Genomic DNA, 8,773 nt, shown 5'->3' with positions numbered 1-8,773 from the left:
TTTGTGGTTGGTTTATGGCACCAATTTGTTGGCTTCTTTTTTAATCTGCTCAAGCGAACAACAAAATGTCTCCCTCTGATCAGTTTTGAAATCCTAAACTGGTAGTCATAGGATTTTCAAAATGATGCTGAAAAAAAAAAGCAACCAAGCATATTCCTGAGTTCTTTCCTATAATGACCCTATTGCAGAAGCTTTTGAGCAGCTATAAAATGTGTTTTATCATCACACCTCTGTAGTAGACATGCTATAAAAATGCAAAGCAACTGAGATGAGTTCTCTGTGAATCTTGTAACACCCATTGAATAGCATTGGGAAGGAGCCAAATTTGCTGCAAATTGGCATAAATAACCTGACTTTAAAAGGTTTCTGTAATTTACTCCAAGCAAAGTCGGTGCTGCACAACACTCTCTGGACAGCCCTGCTACCTCGGCTTAGCTGTTCAGGCTTCTAATCAACATATACGCCTGAACTGGGCTTTTCTGTAGTCTTGGGAAATGCTAAAACCCAAGCAACAAAACATTCGTCTCCATGCACTTTATTGGGAAGAAAAAAAAAAAAAAAAAAGAGCAAAAAGTGCAGAGCTCTGTAGTCACCAAGGTAGAAGCGAGGGTGCTGTAATTCATGCGGATGTCAAAGCACAGACCGCCTGTCAGGACGCTAAGGAAGGAAGCTAATAGAAGCACAAGCAATGCAATTACTCTTTGCTGACTACAGAAGGTGAAATGTATCTTTTTTTTTAATTGAGATTTCCTTTATGACTTGCCTGCCTGCATATGGATGACCCATCAGCTCCAAGACAGCGAACAAAGAGCCCCTGGAGTCCTGCCCCTCCCCTCCGTGACCCCGCGCCACCAGCACAACTCCGCCAACTCGTCTAAAATTATGTCGGGCAGACTTTGATGAAATGGAGAGTCCCACAGGCTCATTTCCAGGAAAACTCCAGAGGCAATTTATGGAAAGGTTTTGAATTAAATATCTCAACTTGTTTCATAGAAAGCAAAGGCTTAATCAGGAAAAAAAAGGGAAGATAAGGCTGGTGGGAAGTGGGAATTGAGTGATAACATGATAAGTGCCCCAATCCAACCTCCAGACCTTTAAAGAAGCAGCATTAAGCAAGAAGTATATGTGTTAAGCATCTATTTTTTGATGCGATCCTGGTGGAATTCCTCTGATGTGGTTTCCTAATGTTCTTCTACCCAGGATGCCTCTTCCCCTTGTGTAAGGTGGGGTGGGGGACATTTTGCTGCTGCAGGTGGAACAGGGCTGTGCTTTTCTGCTTTAGCTCTTGCCTCCTGCTTATCCTGCCTAGCAGAGCGGGTGCTCAGATGCAGGTATTCCTGGGGCACAGAGGCCCAACTGGGATCCCCTTCTGTGGCCAGTGCACCACCTGTGAGCAAGCCGGGTTTCCTGAGCTCTGCGCAGCTCCGCAGCTCTCCCCAGACCGCCTGCCAGCCCCTTTGCAGAGCCCATCAGCACCCATGGGGGCCGAGCTCTGGCACGAATGGCCCCCACATCCAGAGCTACTCCTGGGGAAGCAGCCACAGCTGGGAGCACCAGAGACCCAGCACCTCCCTGCAGAGCTGGCGGCGCTTCTCGAGGTGAACCCCCCATGGCAAGCTGCAGCATCTCCCGGCTGGGATGCTCTCCCAGCACCACAGAAGGACCCGTGTCTTCTGCACTGCAGACCAGGTCCACAGCCCGGGCTGGCTTTGGAGCCAGAGGATCTGTTGCAAGGTGTGGTGATCGCTGTTATGGGAAAATACAGGCTGAATCACTCGGGGAGCGCTTCCCATGGGGATAGTGCAGCCTTTCTGCACCCCGCTGCAAACCAGCGCTGGCTTTTTTAATGTCATAAGGAAAACAGAAAACCTCGAGCTTACTTACATACTCTCATGGGGCTCCAAATGCGTATCCTGAAGGGGAAGAAAGTCAGAAGGTTATCTGTCATATAACTAGCATTTCTAGCATTTTCCAGTCTCCGTGTCTCTGCTGAAGTGTCCCGAAACTGAGCACTGCACGCACACTGTTGCAGAGGTACCCACCTGCTCTCTTCACCCTCCAGTAAAGTCTTATAGGTTGCAATCTCAATGTCCAGGGCCAGCTTGACGTTCAGCAGCTCCTGATAACCCCGCAGCATGCAAGCCAGCTCACCCTTGGCCTTCTGGAGGACATTCTGCAGCTCCGTGTGCTTCTTCTGTGCATCCTTCAGGGCACAGTCCCCACGCTGCTCAGTATCCTTAACTGATGTTTGCAGAGAGAACACCTGTATCGGAGGCACAGAATTCCTCACTTTCCCTGCCCAATGTCTTCCATATTTTCCTATAAAAGAGAAATTCTGTCGTCTTTTGAAATGAAGTATCGATGTTGCTTTTAGGGAAGGCAAATATTTCCAAAATCAAATCTCAGTTCTGAAACACTACAGAATAGATCTCTGTACTGTGAGGCTGTGTTAAGCCTTGTTTTGAGGATACTAATACTTCTAATAGCTCTAATTGGAACTGATAATTAAGGTTTTCCATTACTTCCCGTTATAAAATATATAATGAATCAGATGGTCTGAAAATTATACTAGTTCCAATGGGTGGTGAATTACTGGTGATTCATAATTCTACCCTACTTACTGAATGCTTTGAACCTATGTCAGAAGCATTGTCTCCTGCCAGAATTCTTGCTGGAGCAATTGTCTGTGTGCTGTAGTAAATCCAATGATCTAATATGGCGATTTTTTTTTTTTTTTCGATAATCAAAATGATCCAGCAGAAAACAGGGCAGCACAGCAGATTACCCTTTTTCCCTGCTCCACAGGGCTAAGATCTTCTCTAGAGTAGTGGGACCAGTGTGAGGCACTGCTATTCAGCAAAGACAAAATAAATGCAAGAGATGTAGAAAACCAGACTTGCTATATCCCACCTAGGAGATTCAGTGATTAAATATGGCCCACGATACCTGCTTCTTCATGTTTTCAAGGTCACACTGCCACCTCTGGATTGCAAAACTCAGCTCTTCAATGTGTTGCTGGTGGGACTTGAGTTGACTGCAATGACTCCTCTTTGCCTCCTCAAGCTCTTGGTACTGACAGAAAGACAAGAGAGAGCTGGCAATCAATACTGGTAGCATAGGCAACAGAGGAGCCTTGCCTCTGTTTCCAAAGTAAAGTAGACTAACTTTAGAAAAGTCCTCATGCTATTGCTTTGGGGATGTTCTCCTGACTTGGAGACTCTGCCAAGTTTAGCAGAACAGAAAACTAGGTCCATAAGTTACGTAGTCAAGACAGAATGAAAGAAATCCTTGCCTCTGAACTGCTGCCTTCTGACAGCTACATGAAGGACATGTTACTGTTTGCTGCGACTTACCCTAGTTCTGTACAACGCATCCAACTCTGTCTTGCTTTTCTGAGCTGCATCCTCATACCAGCGCTCAACGCTCCTGAGGATGCCCTCCATGTCCAGACCTCGGCTGTTGTCCATTTTCACAACAATGGAGGTATCACAGAGGCTTGTCTCCAGCTCAGCAATTTCCTAGAAGCCATATGAAGTGGCTGTGAGCACTGGGTTTCCTATCTCGCAGCCCAGTGGCCGTAATACCACCCCTGAGAGTTTGTCTGGAGCCACAGCCCATGAGTTGTGGCTAGAGTTGGTCATGCATGCAGCTTGAGGGTTTGGGGCTTTTGGAGATCTTCTTTATTCCCGCTGCCTCTCCTAGCGACCCTGATGGATTGGTTTAACTGGGACTAAATCAGTGTAAACAAGGAGTGGCTGGTAAGAATAGCTGCCATCAACAAGAATGGGAGAGGAGCATCCATACCTGAGCCGACACACACTTCAGGAACTCTGTCTCCTGCTTTAGGGTTTCCAGCTTTGCTTCCAGCTTTGCCTTGGTCAGATAGACACAGTCCGCATCCTAAAAGAGTTCCCAGACATTTAGAAGTCAAAATGGTGGCTACATGGAGACCTAAGTAACTTTACTGAGTTTTTAGTATAGGAAATTTTGTTTAGGAGATGTAGTTGTTCACCTCTGAGGGGTGCCAGAGGCTTATACAATATTGCTGAGTTCTTATGCTCCCTGGCAATACTCTGCAGCATATTTTTCTGAATCCATAATTGTCCAATGACTTATAATATTCTCAAAATATTATGGCAAAACAGAGGAAACTTTTCGGATGTCTGAATCCAACGCTTCCATTCATCCCAATTCCTTACCTTCTTCAGTAACACGAACTCGTTCTCAGCAGCTGTGCGTCTGCTGGCTTCCTGCTCGTATCTGTTGGGGAAGAGAAGGGACTGGTTGCTGGGTCATGCTGATGCTGGAGATCTTCCAGCATCCTGGGTATTTAGGGCTCAGGGTGCCTTTGGACCTCAGCCTTTTGTTAGAGAGAAGTCTGTTGATATGTATAGAAGTCCATTAGAAAAATCTGTCTAGCTCCCTGCCCCATGAACTTACTTGCATTTGAACTCTTCAACCAGCTTCTCTGTGTTGTTCAGCTCAGGCTCCATCCTCTCCCTCTCATGCAGCAGCGAGTCCAGCCGCCTCTGCAGGCTGCAGATGAAGTTGTCGAAGGCCTGCCTGAAGTTCTTCTGTGATGGCAGGACCTGCTTTTGGAGGAGGTTCCATTTGGTGGCCAGCAGCCTGTTCTGCTGCTCCAGATGCTGCACCTGCATTCAGAAGGCAAAGCCACCGTCGTTGGGCACACGCTTTGGTGCATCAAAAAGGGACCAGATGAAGGTGGGGGGAACAAGGGGACTTCTCTTCCAAGTTAATGCTCCAGGGGCTCATTGTGGTTCGAAGGGGACGAGAGGGCAAAAGGGGAGCATTGCAACCTTCATAACCCAAGAATCCAAGAGCAAACAGGGTGTGCTGCTCTCCCAGTCTCCAAGGAAGCCCCACAGACTTTGTGGTTATGGGGTATTTAAACACCTTTGTAGGCCAACTGGCTGGTAGCAGAAATCATCCTTTGGCTGTCGACAACACAACTTTACAAAGTCTATCTGTGCAGAGAGGGCAAGAGTGCAGAAGCGCAGCAAGGTACCTTGGAAGAACAGCTCGCTTCAGCTATTAATAATGCATACAGCTGCAGCTTGTCAACACATAAATAATCAGGTTAAAATAACATTATCAGCTAGATCTGCACTTGCATCTCATGGTGCTGGAGCCATGCATGCTAAAACCAGCATCAGGGCCACGTAATGGGACAGGAAAAGGAGAGGAATCAAAGACCTGAGCACAAAAAAGGGTTCCTTTATACTTAAAGCCCATCATTCCTTTAATCTCGCCTCAGCTCTCACCTTGTCAATCAAGCAGGCAAACTGGTTGTTGAGACTCTTCAGCTGCTCTTGCTCCTGCCTTCGGATGTGCTGCATTTCAGGGTCGATCTTCACATCAAGAGGCTGCAGCAGGCTCTCGTTGATGTGCACTGCACGAATACCTTCACTTCTGCAGATGAAGGCACTCCCCTGACCCCCCCTTTCACTACAGGCGTGGACGTCCCTGCGCCCCCACCCTCCACAGCCTGCCTGTGCCAGGCAGTGGCCAGCAGAAATCCATTTCCAGCCCCCAACATCACGGAGGCTTTGGCTGCTCCAGGCTCTGTGCCCTCTTCCCAGTGGGGCAGCAGAGGGGAAGGTGCTGCTCCGACAGCAGCTCACGCCACTCACAGCAGAAGATGCTGAGAAATTCCTCCCATGAAGACACCTCCCTGCTGACAGCTGCTGGCTCATGCTGGCAGACGTGGCGGGGGAGAGGATCAGGGATGTGGGGCTGCTGGAGGAGAGCAGCTCAAAAAGGGGCCCCTCTGCTCTGACATCCCTGAGCGCCTCCTTTATACGCATCCCAGAAGTGGGGCTTGGTTGATGCAGATGAATAATTTGGGGTTTTCATGGGGTTTGCCTTGCCTGGCAGCAATTTGTAGGTTTAAATATGCAAAACAATGCATAACACTGAACATTTGTGAAATCCTATGGAATTGTGCTGCTTTTGAATTGCTTTGCTTGCATTCCAAGCTTGGAGGACACCGTGTGCTGGGTTTTGTAAGGATTTTTTTTTCAGCTTGTCCTCCCTCCTTCCATAAATTACAGCTTAGCAAGAAGGACATACCCTTAAGAGTATCTCCCACTCTGTCCAAGAAACTCTGTAGAGGAATGTTCTGCTGAACAGCAAATTAAAACTGATCCTTGCATTATCTATTCTTTCCCCAGTCACTCCCTTGGGAGTCTCCGAGGCATCTCACCCAAAGGCAAAGACAGCACGTGTCCACCAGCCACAGGCAGCCCCACACCTGGAAGCTGGGAAACACAGAGAATGGGACGCACCAATTGGTACAGAAGGGTGAAATATTTATTTTTACAAACAGCCCTCCTGACACCATCCCTGTGCTGAGGCTGCTCACTAGCAGCCTCTCTCTTCTCCGTCAACTCCAACAAAAGTCTAAGCTGACAAGCTCAGGCTTAGATGACCAGCTTTTGGAAGCATAAATTAGAGCAGCTCTAACTTCTCATTAAGTTTTTAGCCCAGATTTTATAAAAGACCCCCCAAAATGAGACTTCCTGGAAGATGACAAATATCCTAGATAGGAGACTTAGCCACAAAGCTGTTACCTGGATGCTCGTTAACCATTTAATTGGGAACAGCGGCAGGCTTAGCCCTGGTGGGAAGACTATGAATGCACCAGCAACCAGTACAAGGTAAAAACATGTACCTTATTAATAGGGCCGCTGTATGGCTGCTCTCTGTTACTATTCTTTATACTTGAGCTTGTAATTAAAACTCTCGGGATACCTCAAGGCAAATAAAAATGATTTATTAGGGTTGCTTGACAGCTGGGGAAGAAAAGGCTGATACGTTTAATATATTTGCTGAGAGCCTCACAATGCCTCAGAGGTGGGGCCAGGATTACATCTCTGTCCTGGTGGCTTCTTTCCAAAGCCTCTTTCAAAACAGAAAGGCAAATGGTTTCATTTCAGAGGGCTTGAAATGAAAGGTTTTCCCCTGCTATTATGCCATCTTAATCCGTAACTTTTGGTTGGCTTTTTTTTTTTTTTTTTTGTCAATTAAATGTTTATATGTTTCAATTGGAGAAGGAAAAAAAAAAAAAAAGCATTTCAATTGCTCATCTCTTCTCTGGGCTTTGCAGGGATTTTTTTAATTATTTTTCTCACTTCCTCATTTCAGTGGAGGGCTTTTTCACCACCTTTCGCAAGAAGGCTGATGAAAAGCAAAACGGGTTACCAGAAACCTTGCTGGTATTCCAGCTCCTGGAGCGGCTGGTGCCCAAGGTTTTCTCGTACCTCATTATTTGCAAATGCTCTGCACTGGAACAGTTTGCCCTTAGCCCAGCAAGGGAGACAATCGATGGTATGCAGTAGCTGGAAAGACAACCGGCTTAATTGCAGGTTCTTGACAGCACTATCAATTACACCCACACGCCGAGGAGCAACAGTGATTGAAGCCCTGGGTGCCTCACCGCCCGCTTAAATGCAGGCAGAGTCCATGGCAGCCCCAGCTGGAAGAGCAGGATCGGAGCCCACAAGGAGGACACTTGGCCCGGAGCTGCACCGGCTGCTCTGCACCCATTTTGTGCTTCCAGCTGGGCCCTCCCCAGCCTCCCACTGAAGACCATTGCTGCACCCAGGGGTGAGCATTGGGACACCCATGTCCTCCCGCACCACGCAGGTGGCGAGCTCACCCACTCCACCCAGTGAAGAGAGGCTGAGCCTTCCAGGGAGGCAGGGTGAGCATTGGGTCCTGCTCCCTCGATGTGTTTGGAGCCTACAGGGTTACAGCTCCTGCTTTGGAAAGTTTTCTTCTCCTGCACATGCTTTGATGAGCAAAACTCACAAACTCAGGTTTTTGTGTGCTCCCAGATGTAGCAAAATGTTCCTCTGTCTGGACCAGCCTCACCCCTGACACCCCCCCCCCCCCCCAGTCCTGGTGTCCCTGATGGCCCCAGCTCCACAGAGGACAGAGGATGCCACCAGAGGCAGCACGTGTGCACACCATCTGCTCGTGGGGGCACTCTGGGCTTAAAACCCACCAGATCTGCCCACTTCCTTCTGGTCGGTGGCACTCCGTGTGCCCCTGAACAGAGGTGGCTGTATGTGTTTGTGAGCACTGAGGAAGCAGCAAGGGGAACAGCTACCAGGGCAATCACAGCTCGTCAATCCTCTAACCGCCAGGAATTTTGGAAAGAGGCCCAGCAGCGAGAACAGGAGGCCCATAATTCTCATGGTGCTACAATGGTGCCGTGCCCAACGTCACACCTTTTGCCAAAGTAAAGCAAGGGAAAGAACCTTTTGTTCCTGCCACCTCTGCACGGCAGAGGGCTGCAGCCCCAAGCTCCATCGCCCAGGATGGCGCCCGAGGGGCATCTCCGCGCAGCTCTGGCCCAGCTCCTTTCTCCCACCAGGTGGTGGCATCGAGCGCACCCTGAGCATCCCCACCCGGCCGTGGCGGTGCTCCTGCGCCCAGTCCAACGCTCCCCGCTAGCAGGAGCTGGCTCGCACCTGTAGAGGGCAATATTTAGAAGGCACGGGGACAACGAGGTCCTCAGCCGTGCCAGAAGGTGAGATTTCTTACGGGTTTGTACCCCCAGGTTTGCACCTCTCGTGCACGTCAGGGTGTGCCCCGAATAGACCAACACATACACACACACCGAGGAGGGTTTCAAGCTTTTAGTTCCCAAAGAAAAAGGTCCCAAACGGCCTCAGTGGAAGGGCTCAGAGCAATACAAAGAAAGTCTACAGAAACAATAGCAAACATCACAATACAGACGTAAAACAGA

At 48.7% G+C, this 8,773-nt stretch overlaps 1 protein-coding gene across 1 annotated transcript; it reads right to left on the bottom strand.

Moving 5' to 3' along the window:
• Positions 1-1,876: 1,876 nt before the first annotated feature.
• LOC311220175 (keratin, type II cytoskeletal 7-like) lies at positions 1,877-5,874 on the bottom strand (the record flags this gene model as incomplete). The annotated part of the gene is given in 9 exon segments (XM_084303637.1): positions 1,877-1,913; positions 2,043-2,263; positions 2,947-3,072; positions 3,354-3,518; positions 3,805-3,900; positions 4,200-4,260; positions 4,441-4,652; positions 5,283-5,780; positions 5,782-5,874. Coding segments are annotated over 9 exon segments (1,509 nt in total).
• Between the last annotated feature and the right edge of the window lie 2,899 nt (positions 5,875-8,773).

The sequence above is a fragment of the Netta rufina genome (assembly GCF_964035555.1).
Source record: "Netta rufina genome assembly, chromosome: 30".
Taxonomy (NCBI): domain Eukaryota; kingdom Metazoa; phylum Chordata; class Aves; order Anseriformes; family Anatidae; genus Netta; species Netta rufina.
This window is presented reverse-complemented; position numbering and strand designations above follow the sequence as displayed.